Raw genomic sequence first — 20,172 nt, 5'->3', positions numbered from 1 at the left:
GGGAACCAGCAGATGTTTGCTTAAACAGATTTCACTGTAGGAAAGCCCTACTAATTTAGATCCTACTAATTTAGAGATGAAAGTGATTCACAGACAGCATATGTGGTTCATATGGAGGGGGAGGATACTCTGGTTTTTTTTCCGGTGTAAATTCTCAGAATCTTACAAACAAAGGTAATCTATGGCTTTAAGTCTGCTTTTGGAAAATTTAGGATTATTATAACATGCTTCTGGTTTCTAGGACTGTAGGTTAATATTAATAGGATAACTCTGACTTTGCTATTAATAAAATCTTACTGTTTCACAGTTTCACAAAATACTGTAATGTAAATATTTCGTGTGAAACTTGGTGCAGTCTTTTTCATAAGCGAAGGCTTGAGCATATTATGCCTCTTTTGCCAATGAGGAATTTAAGGCCCAGAAACAATGAATAACTTGGCTTACGTCACAAAATCTTGTGAATCTTTTTAAAATGGTATTTGTAGCTCACTTCTCTGAAGCAGAATGGAACTTGAGAGCGGAGATAGCATGAGAACCATGGTGTCCAGGGTACCTTAATCAGCACCCTGCATCTTGCCCCCCCACCCAGCATGTGAGAGAGGGAGGTCTCTGGGTAGCACCCACCACCTTTCACTAAATTCCAGATTCATTTATATGGTCATGTTTGTCCAGACTTCTGAATCATACTCGTTCCTTCATTATGTCTAGTTTGTTTTCTTACACAACTTATCTGAAACAGAAAGGAACTTCAGAAGTGTGGAGGAGAAAGTGAATTGAGTTCATTTACACATGGAATATAATTAGGCACAAATGTATTCATTACAGTACTTTAGCTATTCCAATGATATAGAACACAGTTAATTCCAAGCATAAAGAAACAATTACCTTCAAAGTATAAATACAAATATTAATCACATGGTTCAGTTAACAAGAATCGTATTTCTTGGTTGGAGTCTGAGTTATGTTTGAATCAAAAGTATGGACTGGGTTTATTTTGGTGTAGTTGCATGACACACCAAGCCATCTTTCAACATTTTGAGCCACCTGTTGTATTTTATTTTGACTTCTTTATTTTGGTTTGAAATGTGTTCTTATTAAAATTGACTTTGGGAGAGGGTGGTATGTAATTCATCATTCTTGCAGTACTCCTGGTGTTCATAGAGATAAAAGAATAGTTGGAGAGGAGACTTACTGTTTCTTAGTACTCTGATGCAAATTACAGGCATAGTGCTTAAAGGCAATTTGGTTGGGAAGCTGGGTATATGTAAAGTATAGGTAGAAGGAGTTGAGGCTGGAGAAGTCTACAGGGGGCCAGATCACAAAGGGTCTTAACTTTATCCTGAAGGGGATGCAGAGCCAGTAAACATGGCTGAGTGAAGGACAGAGGGGAGTAAGAGAAGTTTGGAGTTAGGAAAACCTGTTAGAAGACTCTGGTGATCATTATGGTTAGAGACTATGAGGTTTACACCTCAAGGAGTGTTACAGGGCAGGGTGAAGGGCACCCCAGGACCCCCAAACCTGCCTGTTCTAAATAAGTTCTGCCATCCGCCACATCAAGATAAAACATAATCAAGTGCCAGGAGATAATAGTTGTATATCCTTTTTAAATTGCTATTTTTATCTCATGAAACATTGATTTTGAGATGTATTCACGTCATATGTGTCAATGTGGGTCTTTAATTTTAATAGCTGTTGATGAATAAACCTAGTTTACTTATCCACCCCCCTTATGAGAAAAAGTAGTTTGTTTCTATTTTTTTCCTGTTATAAACAGTGCTTTACTGAAAACGCTTTTATATTATTCCTTGCATATATATGAAAAAGCTCTTCCCCACAAAAGGCAGATTTCTAGAAGTAGAATTGCAAATCAATTCCTGAATATAAAGATCTCTTAAGTTTATATAGAAAAGACATCAGAAAAATGGGTGCAACAGGCACTTTATAGAAGAGAAAATGAGAATGGTTGGTAAATACAAAAATAATGTTTAATCTCTCTAGTAAGCAAGTAAAAGAAAACCTAAAGCCACAACAAAGTAAACAGTTCAGAACTAGAACATGGGCAGGGAATTAATAAATTGGATAGATGTGTTTGAGCTCATTTACTTGCTGGAAGTGGCATAACCTCAGCAGGGCAATGGATGTGGTTAGGTGAGGCAACCCCTCCCCAAATTCCACTTCTACATTGCTACTGCAGGGGAACTGTAGTACAGCATACCCATTCCACTTGAAACTGTCAAAAGAGATAGACCCACCTCACCCTTTTCAACTGCTTAACAGTATTTTATAGAAAGAAGCCACTGGGTTATTCAAATATATCTGTATTGGTACACAGGTGTATTTTTCTTTCTATTACTTTTCTATTATTAAATGAATCCAGTGACTGTCCTTGAATATGCTTCTTTGGGCACATATGAACAAGATTTCTCTATGACAGACACCAAGAAATGGCATAATTGGGTTGAAGGATAAGAACATTTAAAATTTAAATAATGCTCAGTGAAAGAAACCAGACACAAAAGGCTCCATTTATATGAAATGTCCAGAATAAGCAAATCCATAGAGACAGAACGTAGATTTAGGTTGCTAGGGACTTGGGAGGAGGGGAAGGAAATTAGGAGTTACTGGTAATGGGCATGGTATTTTTCTTTAGGGTGATGGAAACCTAGAATTAGATAGTGGTAATGGTTGTATACAACATTCTGAATATACTAAAAACCACTAAATTAAATGCTTACAATGATGGATTTTATATATGTAAATTTTAATTTAACTTCTAAAAATAGCATGAGAATACCTATTTTTCTATATCCTCATCAACAGAGGATGCTGTCAGCCTTCAAAATGTTTGCTAATCTTGGGGAAAGGGTAAGAGCAAAGAAAGAAGGAAGCACAATGGACTATAGTGATGGATCAAGGGTGATTTGGTGGTGGGTGCACTGTAGTGGCGATACCTGATGGGGAGGATCCTTATGTTACCAGGTAGGGTGAGAGGCACCCCGGGGCCTCCAAACCTACCTCACTTTATTTATTTATTTATTTTTAAGATTTTAGTTTATTTATACAAGAACTGGGGTGCAGGCCAGATGCGTGGGAGGGTGAGAGGATTCACCAGAGACAGAGCGGGGAACAGAACAGACAGACTGATGAAATACACTGCTGAGGGGAGCAGCGGGCAAGACAGGAGAGGTCTGCTTGCCATGGTGGTGGCTCCGAGGCCGGCGGGGATCGAACCGGCACTGCCATGGCTGTGGGCAGCTTCACAGTGCTGTGCTCAACCGCCTGTGCCACCAGAGAGGCCCCCAAACTGACTTCACTTTAAATAGGTTTTGCCGCCCATTACATCAACATACTCTAGTGTGTAAGACCTTTAAAGGAAAGGAATTTTAAAAAATTAGTGTGCAATAAAGACAAGGGAAAGATAGTTTCCACATGAAACACCCAGTTATCCATCCCCTTATGCGTAAATGCCCAGCCAAATAAGGTTGGCTCAAAGCAGGGCCACTGAGGCCCGAAAGCCTGCTACACGTCTAAGGTACCTTTTGGTGGGCACCCCCAGGAAAGGGGCGGAAGGGACCCAGCACTCCTGAAATGGAAGGAGCAAAATCAAGACAAAAGCTGCCATTGTCAACCTCCCCAAGGGTCTCCACCCATGGCTGTTTCAAGTGTCTCCTTCCAGGTTCCCCAAGACCCTAAGACCAGTCCAAGGCCAAAAAGCAAGTGCAGCTTCTTCACATGTCTCTCTGCTCCACGTGCCTCCTCCAGGTCTCCTTGCTCTCCATCCCGCTTCCTATCTTCTCTGAGTCTCCTCTCCAGCTTCTCCTCCCTGCTCAGCTCCAGCCTTCCTTGGGTGGGGCAGGGAACTTGGAACCTCCCCTTTCCCTGGGGACCACCCTGTTACATTAATCTTACTTCAATTAAAAGAATAAATATAGTCACACAATAAATAAGTACATAAATATTTTGCCAATCTGATAAAAAGATTTTAAAGAAGTTTTCACCTCCTTGATTTCCATTTGGGCTGAGCATTTTGTCATCGGTTTACCAAATGTATTTCTTTCCTCTGTGGATCAACTATTTATGACTTGCCATTTTCCATTGTATTATTTATCCTTTTCTAATTGAGTTATAGGAACTCCATATATTATGGATATTAACCTGGGTCTGTTTTAACATGTCAGTCTTTTTATGTTTTGAGTGATTTTTGGAGTGACTTTACCAATCATTAGTATACATATGTTCTTCTGTATTTTTGTTCTGGAGCTCTTATGGATTTTTGTTATCACTTAACACCTTTAATCCATCTGGAATTTAGTGACTGGTGTGGGTAGGGATCTAGTTTTTCTGTGTATGTCTTGATCAAATCTTTTATGTTTTATGAAATCCTGTTCAGAGCATTTGATCTAATATTCCATACATATAGGCAGAGGAAAGTATTTACTATCTAGAGGGTGTTTCTATTTTTGCTAAGAATTTGATTCTATGAGTTCTTTAAATGGCAAAGTTCCTTCTTGAATTTAAATTTAAATTTAAATTCAGTTGGTTCAGGGCCTCCCTGGTGGCGCAAGGGGTTAAGCCCAGTACTGTGAAGCTATCCGCAGCCTCTGCAACACAAGTTCAATCCCCAGCCAGCCAGGGAGCTACCCACATGGCTCAGCAGACCTCTCCTATCTCACTCGCTGCTCCCCTCAACAGTATATTTTCAGTCAGTCTGCCTGTTCTTTCCCTCTCTCTGTCTCTGGTGAATCTTCTCACCCCCTGTACCTCTGGCCTGTACCCCAGTTCTTTTGTGCATACATAAATAAATCTTTTTAAAAAATCCAATTGGTCTATGTCAGGGGTCGATCCAGGTTTTGGGAGCCTACAGTTATATAACTTAGGGTTTGCTTTTTAATGCAAGAATACCAAATTATGAATATAAAATTAAATACAGGCCCTGGCAGGTGCAGCAGCTTATAATCTAAGAATCATTAATATCTTCACAGTAAATTTACTCCTGGCTCTATTCTCAGTAGGCAGCACATAAAAGAGTGAGGACAGCTATCTTTACCTATGGAGTGTTATGACTTTCTTTTTTATTCACCAACTGCCTAACTTAAGGGGTTTCTTTTTCTTTTGTTCCTTAAAGAGACATTTAGGAGCAGATACAGACATCAAGGTGGCTTTAATGTAGTAAGTGGAGTCAGTTCCATGGAGAAGTTCTTTGCAGGGTCTTTGCTGCCCCTGCAGTCCTCAGATGGAAAGTATTTGATCAGTAGAGTAGCTGGGAGCTCAGCAAGATAATGTGGATTCTAAATCTTCCAAGCCTTTGGAGTCTGAATTTACAACTTTAACTTTGCATATCTGCTTACTTCTGCATTAGCTCTAGGTCAGCACAGTTGATAGACTTGCAAACCCAACTAATAGAGCAAAAATCAGAGATGCAAACAGGAACCAGTGTCATTATAAATAATGCAGAAGATAACAGTAACACCTGACATTCACTGTGAAGCAGGTTTATACAAAATGCTCACCTGGATTGTTTTACATCCTTCTTGTCCCCCCATAATGAGGCAAGTGCTATTAAGGATCCTGGTTTTCTAGGAAGCTGAGGTTTAGAGAGAAGGTGCCTTACTGAGGGCCTTCGGCAATACTCCAGAATTCTCCCCCTTTGAAATTTTCTAAGGCTAGTGCTCTCACTTGACAAATAAGAATACAGATTCAGAGGTGACAGACTTGAACTTTTATCTTTTGATGTCAGGAATTGAATGCTATGTGTCAAGCATAGTTTAAAATTTTCATGGGTATTATTTAATCTCCACAAGAGTCCTCTAAGATACTGTTATTATCCCCATTTTACAATGAGAAAGCTGAGGTACAAATTTCCAAGGTCACAGCTAATAAGTGACAGAGCTGAGACTGAAGCTTAAGCAGCCTGCCTCCCTAGAGGCTACCACCATTTAGGCTCAGTGACTGATTTATTACATCCCTGGGCCTCTCACAGATTGAGGGAAAGCAGGTTCCTTTAGGTTTTTTTATTTTTTTATTTTTTTTAGAGGCATGTTATTTATTTATTTGTTTGTTTGTTTGTTTGTTTGTTTGTTTGTTTTATACATGCACTGGGTACAGTCAGAAGCGCGGGAGGGTGAGAGAATTCACCAGAGCCAGAGCGGGGAGCAGAGCAGGCAGAAGGACCAAAGTATACTGCTGAGGGGAGCAGTGGGCGGCAGGAGAGGTCTGCGTGCCATGTGGGACCCTCCTCCGGTGGCCGGGGAGCAGCCGGAGATCGAACCGGCGCCGCAGAGGCCGCGGGCAGCTTTGCAACCCAGCGCTCAACCTCTGCGCCACCAGGGAGGCCCCCTTTAGGTTTTTTTAAATGAAGAAATGCCTAGACAGAGTTACAAAAACTGGCAGATTTATTTATTTACTTATTTTAAAGATTTATTTATTTATGCATATGAAAACTGGGGTACAGGCAAGAGGTGTGGGGGTGGGGGTGAGAGGATTCACTAGAGACAGAGTGGGGAGCAAAACAGGCAGGCTGACTGAAATACACTGCTGAGGGGAGCAGTGGGCGAGATAGGAGAGGTCTGCTGCGCCACGTGGGTCAGCTCCCTGACTGGGGATCGAACTTGTGCTGCAGTGGCTGTGATAGCTTCACAGTGCTAAGACTTAACCCCTTGTGCCACCAGGGAGGCCCCCATACTGGCAGATTTTAAATGTTTAGTTTGAAAAATTAATTCTCTTAACATTTGAAAAGCAATGTAATACAATTCTGCTATTCACAAGATAATGATGAGATTCATGAAAAATATTAATTCATGAGGCTTTTGTAATGGAGTGGTATCGGAATGCAGCACGTAAAGTTACTGATGAGCATCTCCTTTCGATCCCACGCTATCTATTGTTAGGTGTACAACTTCATTTGGGAAACACACAAGTCTAACTTGAGGCTCTTTAGGAATGAGAGGGTGGGTTATATCCTGATCCAGTTTGATGGTTTGTGGAGCTGACAGTCTTGTGCCTGATCTTTCTTTTGTTTTTCCAATTTGATGACTGAAAGGGTAAATGTTTATAGACGATTACACCAAGGTACTGAGATTTTTTGTTTTGGTCAAAAGAAAAGTCACTAGATGCTGATTGATAAGAGATAGACTTTGATTTCACATTCTACTAGATGTTTTATGATTGGTTTCTTTTTAAAAATGCTATCATTTTTTATTATTTCCTCGTCAGATTTAAGTTTTTTAGGAAAGAAAGAGATGTTTTCTTAAATCAGAAAATAAATTTCCAAGTCATTATCCCTGGATGAATGTATTGAAATGCAGGGCCCATTTCTAGTCCCACTAGTGACTTGTTTTGCAGCTTTAGGAAAATCTTTTACTCATTTCTTTGTACAGATAGGAATGACAATTTTGGCATCAGATTTTTTTCCCCCAAAGCATTTTGCAGAACCTTGAGTGATAGGTATTAAAAATATTGCCTGCATTATTCTCATCTCCCACCTAGCAGTTGGTTCCAATTACCGGCCACTTAGAAGCATTCCTAGGTAAGACTCTTATCACACGATGCTAATCACAACTTTCACAGTTGTGTTTTGTTGTTTCATTTCAAAAGCTGCTGTTTTGGTACTAACTGCTTTCTTTGTGGGTTAGAAAACACAGTCATATTTCTATACAAATGCCACATTCTTATTAGCACATCACCTGTCCATCCCTTACAGGATTGTGCAGCTCTGTTCATAGATATAATCAGCTTTGTATTTTCATTCAAGGATAACAAACTAGCAAGGTTGAAATCTTGACTTGTCATCAGAATTGAATTGCTCCCCGGAGCTGGGAGGGAATGAGACTGATTTGAGCTCTGTTCAGAAATGGCAGTTGTCTGTAGAATCTCAATCGCCCGGCTCTCCTTTTCTTCTCCTTCCAGTATGGTGACTACGACCCTTCTGTTCACAAGCGGGGATTTTTGGGCCAAGAAGAATTGCTTCCCAAAAGGGTAAGAAGAAAAACATTCCCTCTTTGGGAAGATAGAGCAGTTATGTGCTCTGCAAGAAAACTAACTGAAGGACTTGAAAGAATGTTGGGAGTACATGGCAAGAACATTAAAAAAAAATATTTTGGAATCATTCTTAAGTAAAAAGTGTGCAGTCTGTGTTGAGAATATTAAGAAGCAAAGGTTTCGTGGAGTTAGTTTGGGGCTGCCCTGACTGACATGACCTGTATAAATGTTCTCTGGCATGGTTGTCTGTGTAAAGGTGGATGAGTGGCAGCGATTCTCAGGGATGCGTTGAGGGCTGCAAGTGATTTAGCCCAGGCAAGTGAGCTGTTTGCTCCTGCTCCTGGTGATAGAAGAGTTGGGGGCGGTATTATAGTTTTTAATCCTTGGTGTAGTTTATCTTGTTCTTTAGCCAAGAAATAGGCCCTTCTCCCTTTTGCTATTTCTGATATTACAGCTCTGCTCATCTATTGTGTAGTGAAGGGCTGCTCCTTACCTTTCCTGACTTTTCCTGCTCCTTTGATGGCTTCTGTGCAGGCAAAGGCAGCTGCACAGACAGGCTCCCTGGCTGTCTGCACAGGATTAGTGAGCACTGCTCTTGGCCCACTTCCTCCCTCGGGGGAACCACAGCCTGGGGGGTGGTGGGGAGCCCTGCCAGGCGAGGGGTGCACCTAGGCCTGATAAATGGTGCAGCTGCCTGAGTTGTGACTCAAATTGAATGGTGCTTGTTTACACGCCCACGTCTGTGTGTGACTGGCTCTCTGTATGTGGCTTTTTAAAAATAGCTTTGCTGTTTTGTAAAAATGATACATAATTATAAAAATGGCACACAATACCAAAACTTTACTTGTGTGTGGGTTTTTATTTTGTTCAATTTTTTTTGGTAGGTAATAAATCTGTATCAAATGACTCCAGAAATGTGGGAGGAGAGAATTACTGCCTGGTATGCAGAGCACCGAGGCCGAGCCAGGTGAGGCTGCTTCGTTATTGGTTTACATTTCTTTACCGACTTCTTTCTTTAAGAACCACAAAACTGGGACATGCTTGTTGAACAAAATACGGTACCAAAGTACAGGGGAAAAAAAGGAAAGCTGGGTGTGATGCTGGCCATCAGTTTTGTGTGCGTCTTTTTTCTAGTGCGTGGGGTGTGAAGTGGGTGTGGGTTCTGTCTGTCAGGGTGACTGCTGTGTTCACGGAGAGCTTAGTTTCATTTAAAGAAGTGCAACGTATGCCTTTCCCGTAGCTGTCACGTCTATTCCTCTATGGATGGCATTTGAAGTAACTATAGTTTTCACTTTTACAAAATGTTCTGCAGTATACAATCTTATATCATTATGTAATTGTATGAGTAGCTCAGCAGTTTCTGAGTCAAAGAGTGTGAGCACCTTGTGTTTGACAGGTATCTCCAGACTCCCTCAGTTTACTTTTTACATGCCCTTCATCAGAGTATGAGAATGTCTCTCCCACACACTTGTTTTTATCAATCTAACTATTGTAATCTAAAAAGTAAAAAGTTACATCGTGTTAAAGCATTTCCCCGATCACGTTAGGAATGGATCATCTTTCAATAGCCTTTAAAATTTTCTTCTTCAAAGCAACTTTCATATGCTTTTTTAAACTTTAAACTTTAACCCAAAATATTAAGTATACTACTTCATGGATTATCAGTACGTGAAAATATCATGTAACATACCCGGTGACAAAATAGCATGTTACCCTCCCCACGCCCCAACCCTGTCACTTTACCTCCTCTCTCCCCAAAGTTATCTTTGGTTATCCAGCTGTTCTCCTGATTTCTAACTATGATCATAGATTAGTTTTAAACTTCATAGAAAAGCAGTCAGTTTCTATTTTTTGTGTCTCATTTGTTTATTGAGCATCATATTGTGAAGTTTGTTGAGCATAGCAGTAGATTTTTCATTTTCATTTCACTGTATTAATAAACCCCATGTTATTTATCCATTCTACTATTATAGGTACTTATAGATAGTCAGGTTGTCTTCTGGTTGCTATGCTTAAAAATAATGTCAAACAGTTTTCTAAGATCGTTGCACCAGTTTGTATCAGCACTTTGTGTGACGTTTAGATGCTTCGCGGTCTTGCCCACATTTGGCATACTCTCGGGCTGAATTTTTTTTTTTAAGATTTATTTATTTATTTTTATTTTATTTATTTACTTATTTATACATGCATTGGGTTCAGTCAGAAGCGCGGGAGGGTGAGAGAATTCACCAGAGCCAGAGCGGGGAGCAGAGCAGGCAGAAAGACCGAAGTACACTGTTGAGGGGAGCAGCGGGCGGCAGGAGAGGTCTGCGCGCCATGTGGGACCCTCCTCCGTGGCCGGGGGGCAGCCGGGGATCGAATCGGAGCTGCAGAGGCTGCGGGCAGCTTTGCAACCCAGCGCTCAACCGCTGCGCCACGGGAGAGGCCCTCTCGGGCTGAATTTTTTACATTTATTTGAGAGCATTTTAAGATCGCAGAGAGAGGGGGAAAGGCAAGGTCACAGGGAGACTTGAGTTACAAAATTTTCATACTATGCCTGTTTGGGAGGTTTTTTGCAAGTCACTGCTGCTTTAAGAACTTCCTATACATTTGACTCAGAAATAGGTGACCAGGCTTGGATTTGACAGCCCAGATAGTTCTTGCCCTTACCTCCAACATGACCAAAGAAATAAAATCTGGAAGGTAGCTGTCAGGTAACCTGCAGAGAGTTGTTTCATTGTCAGAACTTTCTAGGTGAAGAAAGTACACAGTTAGATTAAAGCAACAACCTAAATAAAATTTGAACATCCAAATCCATTTGAAGAGAGAACATACACAACACGTGCTTTTCTTGAATTACTTGTGATGGGTGTCACTATTTACCAAGAGCAAAGCGTGAAATTGAAACCAAAAGACACTGTAATGAATCTGTCCTCTTGTTTTTATGGGGATGGGAAATTCTGCTTGACCTCGATGTCTTCAGCCGAGAGGGACTGGGAAGGTCTTTGCCGGTTTCTGCTCTGGCTTGTGTCTTCTGGCAGATTCACAAGCACCTGCCCTCCAGCTTTCTTACTTAGCTCCAGTGACAATGCCTTTCATTCTTCATACAGGGACGAAGCTGAAATGGAATATTTGAAGATAGCTCAGGACCTGGAGATGTATGGTGTGAACTACTTTGCCATCAGGGTGCGTTGATGTCTCTCTGAGTTCCCTGGATAGAAGCAGAGACTGAAACAGGGGCAGACTGATAAAATGGGTTACTTCCTCCTTCCAGGGTAGTAGACTTTTTAATGGTTCAGTGGTAAAGAGGAAAGAGGAAGGGGAGAGAGGTCTTACAGTCTAATTTTCTATTTTGGACTTCAATTAGATCCTAGGTAATTAAGTGTCATTTGAGCCTCAGGGAGAGGGATTTGGGCCTGGTCCTGTGCTCAGCAGAAACTTGTTTGAATGCTCCAAGAGTAATACTTGGTTATTTGTGGCTCTTTGAGAACTGGCCCATGGGGGGTACCTGCAAAGACATTCTTCCCCCAGGGCACAGGAGAGTAAAGCTGCTCTTAGAGATTACTGACTTGTTTGGGTGGGGACTTTTGTTCTCACTAGCAGGCTAATTGGTTTTCTATTCAGACCATTAATAAATAGTCCACTGTCCTCTGGGAACCCACTGCTTCCACTCCAGAGAAGCATTTGTTCTCATCCCCGGTTCAGTATCTTTTTTCCCTGGGTCTGCAGCTGGATGCAGCATGCAGACAGTTATTTCCAAAGGAATTCATGGGATTTACTAAAGTATGTCATTGCTGGTTCCAAACTGCTGAAGTGTGGACGTTAAAACAGCCATCTACTGTGGCCCACCTTTATTGTACTGATTTGCTCTCCTTTTTGGGGCTCTTATACATTTTTTAAAAGATTTATTTATTTATTTATATGAGAACCGGGGTATAGTCAGAGGCGCGGGAGGGTGAGAGAACCCACCAGAGACAGAGCAGGGAATAGAACAGGCAGACAGACGTAAGACACTGCTGAAGGGAGCAGCGGGCGAGGCAGGAGAGGTCTGCTGCGCCGTGTAGGTTTCCCCCTGGCTGGCCGGGAATCAAACCCGCACTGCAGAGGCTGTGGACAGCTTCGCAGCGCAGTGTTCAACCCACTGCGCTACCGGGGAGGCCCTCTTATACATTTTTTATTAAATTTGGGTAAATTGAGACACATTTTAAATATTCTAGGATAGCCTTCTACTAATTTATTTTCTAAAAGTAGATTTTTTAATGGATCATTTCACAAAAAATAAGGCACACCAAGGAGTTATTTCATATAGTAAATAAGTGCCTAAAATTTTTTCCATAATAATACGGAAAGTTATTTTCTGAAGTGTTATTAATGTATATTTGCTAATTGGTTTTGGTTTCTTATTTAAGATCAAACGAACTTACTCTATTTCTGTAGTTTTGTGAACACACCTCCTCTTACCTCATCATATATATGCCACCACCAGGGAATAATTCTGCAGTACTTAGACTAACATATACAATTTTTATGTTTATCTTTTTACATTGCACAATGTTATATTGTGACAAAGCTAATGGATAGTTTAGTGTCTTTTATATTAAAGTTCCTGAAATTTCACTATCAACTAAGGAAGATTAGTTCTTAAAACAATTTCAAGGAGATTGCTTGAGTCCCATCTCTGTTTAATCTCCAGAAGACTTGAAGTCATAATTACAGGAGGCAGAAGGTAGAATCCTTTTTTGTTTGTTTTAATTTAAACTAGTCAGAAACATAATGGAATCTCTTGTTTTATACTGTAGATTTTAAAATCACAAAGCCTCACTTGTGTTAGCACAGTAGTTTTAAGAGTTTGCAGATGAGCAAAGGAATCTCTCATGGTTTGGTGATTGTACCTGACTTCGAGGTATTAGGAGAAGTAAAAAGATTTATTTTGGAGGACTCACTTCTCCATCTGACACCTGCTGTTAGATTGGTGCTTCTCATCACCATCCAAGCCCTTTCTCAGTTTGCCAATCTGTTTTCCTGCCCTTGAGTCTTGGTGCAGTTTCCTTATTGTCAACAAGAGGTCAGGCGCTGTAGATCCTTGTACAGGTAGCTTCTTCCAGTGCCACATAAGGACCAACCATAGTGCTGGCGGGGCAGCCTGCAGCATAAACTTGGGTCCACAGCTGGGTCAGTGACCTGGTATCTATGGTGCTAGCCCTCTGATTGCTCTAACTGCTCACCAGGACCACTGTCTGAGGTGTAGCATACAAATAACCAGCGACACTTCTAAATAACTTCATTGAGGTATATATAATTTGCAATTCATTTTTTTAAAGATTTATTTATTTATACATACAAGAGCTGGGATGCAGCTCAGAGATGCGGAAAGGTGAGAGGATTCACCAGAGACAGAGTGGGGAGCAGAGCAGGCAGATCTACTGAAATACAATGCTGAGGGGAGCAGCGGGTGAGACAGAAGAGGTCTGCTGCGCCATATGTGTCAGCTCCCTGGCCTGGGATCAAACTCATGCTACAGTGGCTGTGATAGCTTCATAGTGCTGCATCTTAACCCCGTGCGCCACCAGGGAGGCCCCCGCAGCAATTCATTTTGATAGATTTTTTTCCCCAACATTCAGTTATAAAAATTTTCAAACTCACTTAGAATTTTCTTTCTGGTTGTCCAACAACTTTTCTTTTAACTTAAGAGATGTTTTATCCCAAGGGATTTTATTCTACATCTGTGATTACCTCGTTTAATTAAAGGTAATAACACTTGGATTACTACTTTAGCCAGAAGTAGACAGAAGCTCCCAGTAATCCCTCTTTGGGCCACATGAATCATAATTTTGCCTCTGCCTACCCCAATTCAGGAAACTGGAGGCCCCCTGGGTTATAAGAAAGCTCTGACCTCTGTTGGGACCTGTTGAAGCTTGTCATATGTAACAGTGTGTGCTAGATTCTTTGGGAAGTTGAATAAAATCTTGAGTCCTCAGCAGGAGCTGACAGTGACTATTCTTTATCAAATTTACAGAATAAAAAGGGCACAGAGCTTCTCCTTGGAGTGGATGCTCTGGGGCTTCACATCTATGATCCTGAGAACAGACTGACCCCCAAGATCTCCTTCCCGTGGAATGAAATCCGAAACATCTCGTACAGTGACAAAGAGGTAGGACATGTATATACTACAGATGTACCAAACTGGCCTGTCCCCAACTTTGCTCTTTACTGGAGCATCCCCAATTGACCTTTCCTTGTTTAAAATCCTTTAGTTCCTAAGCTTTGGGTATTTGGTTGTTGATTTTTACAGTATTTAAAGAACAGTATTGGCATCCATTTTTCCAATAACCCTCTACCGACTAACAAGAACCTGGGAACCTCAATTTGTCAGAACAAAAACCCCAAAGAATAGTAAGCAAACCAGAAAATAATATTTCTTATTTCTTGGCTTTTTATTTCTTTTTTTTTTTTTTTTAAGATTTATTTATTTATTTATACATACAAGCACTGGGTACAGTCAGAAGTGCGGGAGGTTGAGAGAATTCACCAGAGTCAGAGCGGAGAGCAGAGCAGGCAGACTGATGAAATACACTGCTGAGGGGAGCAGTGGGCGGCAGGAGAGGTCTGTGCGCCATGTGGGACCCTCACCCGGTGGCTGGGGATTGAACTGGCGCTGCAGAAGCTGCGGGCAGCTTCGCAACCCAGCACTCAACCACTGTGCCACCAGGGAGGCCCTGCCTGGCTTTTTATTTCTGATGAGAGATTTTCTTTGTATTTTAAGTGTGATATATTAAACCCTCTCTCTGTCCAGTGGTTGGTATATGTGCTGGGGATTATGGGATTTATATATATATATATATATTCATACATATGTGTGCGCATTTTAGCAATATATATAAGATATATAAGAGATATATATAGATAAGGATATCAGGCTAACCTTACAAAAATCTGAGAAAAATTGTTTGAATAACCTAGATGAATACACTAAATTAGAGTTAAAATATTTCTATGCATAATAGTGACTTCCCCCCAACACTGTAATCCTTTGTCCATTTGTTTATTCTTTGTTAATTTTAAAGGAATTATTGATCATTTGCTACATGCAGGATTTCATGTGAGAAACAAAAATGAAGAAAATCTAGTATCAACCCTCAAGGCAGTTAGAGTTGATTTGTGATTTGACCACTGTACTATATAACTGCTTTGAAAGGGTATAGTCATGAAGGTGATGATATACTGTTTTTCTGCTTATAAGCACTTTAATCCTGACTCCCTGATTCTGTCTTCCCAAGAACACTGTGATAAGGGCAGGGCTGTGTTTTGGTTATTTCTATATTATATTAGGAAGTGGAAATGCAGAGGAGTCAAGTGACCTGGGTTTAGTGAGTGGAATAACAGGGGCTGAGCTCCAGGTTTCCTGGTGCCACATCCCCTGCTTTTCTGGGAGAGGCAGAGGATGCCAGAGAGCGCTGGGACCCCAGACCCTGGAGAGCAGGCCTGGACACTGCTCAGTGTGTGCAATGCCTGTATAGCCAGGGTGCCGAGCATGGAGTGGTGAACAGTGATGGCTTATGTTGTTATCCACCCAAAGCACATTTCATGTTTTCTCTTCCTTTGTAGCAACTCAAGGAGAGGACTATCAGACCCCTGGTTTCTGGTTTCCGTGGTTGAAAAATACTCAGCCATGCTTGAGGAGATAGATTGAGCTTCTTAATTTAAAACATTCTGACTTTAAAATTTTTAAATAGGTAGCTCCGGAGAAAAGCATTTAGGTATTTCTTTTTTAAAGTACTTAAATTGAAAACTCCGCATGACTTAAAGCAGTAGGTGTGCCATGGGATGGTCGTTTTTCACCTCTAATTTCATAAAGTCTGTTTACTGCACACCCACACATTTGTGTGCTTAAAGACTCCCAAAACACTCGTTCTTCACAGAACCCAAGAATTAAAGTCTCCCCTAGTACGGCCTGAAACAATAAAGTCTAATATACCCTCTCCAGGGGCAGGACACCATTATGTCCCATCATGTCAATAACTCACTCAGGAAGAGGACCCCAAGCTGACTTGATATAATAGGAAGTAGTCTTGGTAGTTATGCATGACAGCCGTGCTGTCAAAACAAAAATTTTGGTTTATTTTAAGTGATCCATTGATTCTTTGTGTGCATCCTGGCATGGTGCAGAGCCTGTGGTTACCCTACTACTTGTGGTTTCCCACTGACAGCTCCAGGGTTTGACAGCAAGGCCAAAAATAATTTCATAAAATTCACAAATAAAAGCCTATACAAGACTAATGCTTCTTCTAAGTTAACTTGACCAGAAAGCTAAACAAAAGATGATTTTCTGTCCTCAGTGTGCTAACCTTGTTGGACAATGTAACATGTGAAAAAAAATACCAAGAATTCATTTTCTCAAACATGTTTATCAGCTTGATAGGTTAGTCTTGGGAATGGATATCCATATTTTCAAGTGCATCTTTGAAAGCTAGGATCTGTCCGGTCTCATCAGAAATGGTTGAGAAAAAGCAGTGGCCATATAAAATGCTTCTCTGTCTGGCTCTGAGTTTTCCTACTAAACTATCACTCTATCACAATCATTCATCTTTCTCTCCCTTTGATTTTAAGAACTTTGTTTCTTCTTGGGCTGTAGTCCATTCTCCTATTAATAACCTCATCAAATAACCCCCATCTTCAAAAACTTGTTGTGGCTCCCTGTATGTTGTCTCATCACATGTAAATCTCTGTCTACCTCCTGCTCACCCTCCGGCCATGGACACACCCAGCCCACGCCTGCCTCCCTCCCACACCTAAGCCATGTGTCATCACAGTCATGAAGGAATTAACATTGTCAGGCATCCTCATTCATGGTGCTCATTTCCCATCTCTGCCTTATTTCTGTTGTGTGCCCTGTCCATCCAGCCTTATAGCTTATCTGTCATATTCTTTGTTAAAGACAAGCTTAAGTCTCTTCTGACTTATAGTAGATTGACTCTGAACTTCCAGAATTTGTGATTTGTGCCACCAGTGAGGACTTACATTTGAAGCAATTCCTTTTTTTTTTTTTTTAAGATTTATTTTATTTATTTATGCATAGAAGAACTGGGGTGTAGGCCAGAGGTGGGGGGGGGTGAGAAGATTCACCAGAGATAGAGTGGGGGGTAGTACAGGCAGATCTACTGAAATACACTGCTGAGAGAAGCAGGATAGGTCTGCTGCGCCATATGTGGGTCACCTCCCTGGTAGAGGATCAAATGCAGGCTGTCCAGATGGTAACACTGAGACTTAACCCCTAGGCCACCAGGGAGACCCCTGAAGCAAGTTCTTAAGTGACTTCTGGTTGCCTAATTCTAGTAAGGTGAGCTTCCTCTAGGCAGGGCCATGTCTTAGTCTGCAGTGGGCTTTCCAGTGTTGGCCTCAAGGTTGTATTCTTACCTCAGTTTCCCAGGCGAAGATGGTATCAAGAATCCCCCTTTCAGGACCCTGCACTTCCACAGCCCTAGCCTGGTACCCTCAGATGGTCGAGTGCCTGGGCACCAGGAGCTAGGACAAAGCATATCCTCTTGCTGTGTATTTGCCAGTGTGGAAGCTCCTTTTTTGGGAATTTTGCAATTGATGGTCACATCCTCGGCTGTAAGACTGACACTGTTTTCTGCTTCCTTCTTTCAGTTTACTATTAAACCACTGGATAAGAAAATTGATGTCTTCAAATTTAACTCCTCAAAGCTTCGGGTTAATAAGCTAGTAAGTTGAGATCCTGTTTTTTATTAATGATAACTGGTTTTTTTTTAAAAAAGATTTATTTATGCATACAAGAGCTGGGGTACAGGCCAGAGGTGTGGGTGGGTGAGAGGATTCACCAGAGACAGAGTGGGGAACAAAACAGGCAGATTGTACTTAGTGTACCTAAGTACACTGCTGAGGGGAGCAGTGGGTGAGTCAGGAGAGGTCTGCTATACCATGTGGGTAGCTCCCTGGCTGGCTGGGGATCAAACTCGTGCTACAGAGGTTGCGGATAGCTTCGTAGGTTGTGTCTTAACCCCTTGTGCCACCAGGGAGGCCCAATGATAACTAATTTTTCTGAGAAATTGAATGCGCTTTTTGCAAGAGTATCAGGATGACATCTTGTGAAGTTAGAATGATGACTTACTTGGTACACACTTTTCTGATAATCTTTGAAAGACTCTTCAGCTTGCCCTAAAGAATCCAACCTAAATTTGGTGATAAAGAGTTTTGTTAATGAAATTATTTTTATTGCACTGCTTCATACACATAATAGTACTTCATACACATATATTGTATAAAGAATGACAAAAACAAATGGCTACATACCAGCTTTAAAGACAAGCAGCTTCCCAATACTGTTGAATCCCTGTGTTACCCGCCACACCCCACTGAGGGTGTTCATGTTCTGAGCTGTGCATTCATTACCCCTTGCTTGTCATCAGAACTTTATTCCATATATAGCAAAACAAATATACTATTAAATTTTACATGTTTTTTGAAATGTATATAAATGCTGTCAACTCTATTCTTCTGTTGCTTTATTTACACAATTTTTGAGATTTTTCTATGTTAATACTTAAAAGACAGAATCCCTTCATTTTTGCTACTGTGTAGTATTCCATTATGATATTTATTCATTCCATTAATGGACATAAGTGCATTACACTCCTGTACCATTTTAATAGGGCTATTATGAGCAATCATTCTCATGTCTGCCTCCCTGTGCACATGGGCAACCATTTCTCTAGTGTAAAGTCTATACACAGCAGTACAGTGCAGGACTCTAGTGTGTGTCCAAATTCAAGAGTATGCCATGTTGTTTCTCCCCACCTCTCAAAAAAAGGTGAAGTAATTTACAAACCCAACAGAGTACATGAGACAATTTTTTTTTAATTTTAATGTAGACAAATATATACATCTCTTCCTTAATCATTTGTGCTTTTTGTGTCTTACTTGACATTTTTCCTTATCCTTTAATCATAAAGACATTTTGTATTCTCTTCTAAAAGTTCAAGGGCTTGATCTTTGCATTTAAATCTTTAATCCTTCTGAGGTTGATTTTTGTGTGTAGTGAAAGGGAGGGATCCAACTTATTTTTTCCATGTGAATAACCTATTATCTTGACCCACCCTATTGAATGAATTTTCCTCCCTGAACTGCAAAGCCACCTCTCAACTTAGGAGACTGCAGTACATCCAGAAGGCATGCTACTGTCCTTTCTTTCTTCACTTGTGACTTTTGATGCCTGGCTTATCTGAGGCACAGAGACTTGGCCTATCTCCAGAGCTGAGCACTTGAGGCCAGTGGTAGAGTTTTGGTATCTCACCCCATGCTCTCCTATTCAAGTTTCCTCCTGCTGCCTGCAAGAGCCCCCAGATCAAGATGCTGCAGCACAGTTGGTAGGTGGTGAATTTGTGAGTTTAACTCTTCTGCTTCCACGGCCACAGATTCTCCAGCTATGTATTGGAAACCATGATCTTTTTATGAGGAGAAGGAAGGCTGATTCTTTGGAAGTTCAGCAGATGAAAGCCCAGGCCAGGGAGGAGAAGGCTCGAAAACAGGTGAGCAAGACCATGTTTGACTTGCTGTTATTGTCACTGGGTGGTCGTCGCCTGTGAAGGGAGGTAAAGAATGGTCATGGACAGACAAGGGTCATCTTGACATGGACACATCTGCTCCTGTTTGATCCCTGTCGGGGCTTTATTGGCTGATGCCCAGCTAGTGGGTTGTCAACTCTGGAGATGAGGAATAAACTCTAATAGCATTTAAAAAAGAAATGTCTCTAGTTATTTCTCCACTTAATGAAATAAGTGAAATATGATTAATGCCGGTTTGGGAAGAGATAGCCAAGCTTGCATCCATCTTCTCTCCCTCCCTCTTTCTCTCTTTCCCTCCAGTCCATCCATCCATCCATCCATCCATCCATCCATCCATCCATCCATCCATCCACCCATCCTTCCATCCTTCCATCTAACTAGCTAGCTTCTTTTTGCCTGCCCGTCTCCTTTGCCTGGCCTTCTCCTTTTCTAATTAGATGGTGATAGAATGCATGGCGGCATTTCAGCGCTTGCTGCTGGAATGCTAATTAGACTCTGGCCGCACTTCCCCACTGCAGGTCAGCCCAGGCAGCATATCGCCCGCAGCGGGAGGTGTTGGTGTGTATCAGCAGACTGGACAATCTGCATCATTGTTTTCTACTCATAAACCTTTCGACTCACCGAAATCCACACA

The 20,172-nt window shown here is 41.3% G+C and overlaps 1 protein-coding gene across 13 annotated transcripts in view; it reads left to right on the top strand.

The window, feature by feature from the left end:
- NF2 (NF2, moesin-ezrin-radixin like (MERLIN) tumor suppressor) overlaps positions 1–20,172 on the top strand; it is a gene marked incomplete at both ends in the record, with an annotated part of 73,089 nt that overhangs the window by 30,269 nt on the left and 22,648 nt on the right. For 9 of the 13 annotated variants that reach the window (XM_084253277.1, XM_084253286.1, XM_084253281.1 and 6 more), the window contains 6 exons: positions 7,906–7,974; positions 8,862–8,944; positions 11,067–11,142; positions 13,973–14,107; positions 17,605–17,679; positions 19,389–19,502. The exons of 1 other annotated variant lie outside the window; for it this stretch is intronic. In XM_084253277.1, the coding sequence (XP_084109403.1) occupies positions 7,906–7,974; positions 8,862–8,944; positions 11,067–11,142; positions 13,973–14,107; positions 17,605–17,679; positions 19,389–19,502 (552 nt within the window). The remainder of the gene's footprint in view (positions 1–7,905; positions 7,975–8,861; positions 8,945–11,066; positions 11,143–13,972; positions 14,108–17,604; positions 17,680–19,388; positions 19,503–20,172) is intronic. 3 more of the 13 variants (XM_084253275.1, XM_084253282.1, XM_084253285.1) reach the window with 1 other exon arrangement.

Source organism: Talpa europaea (assembly GCF_964194135.1).
Source record: "Talpa europaea genome assembly, chromosome: 14".
Classification (NCBI taxonomy): Eukaryota; Metazoa; Chordata; class Mammalia; order Eulipotyphla; family Talpidae; genus Talpa; species Talpa europaea.
Note: the sequence above shows the minus strand (reverse complement) of the source record. Positions and strands in the feature narration are given on the sequence as shown.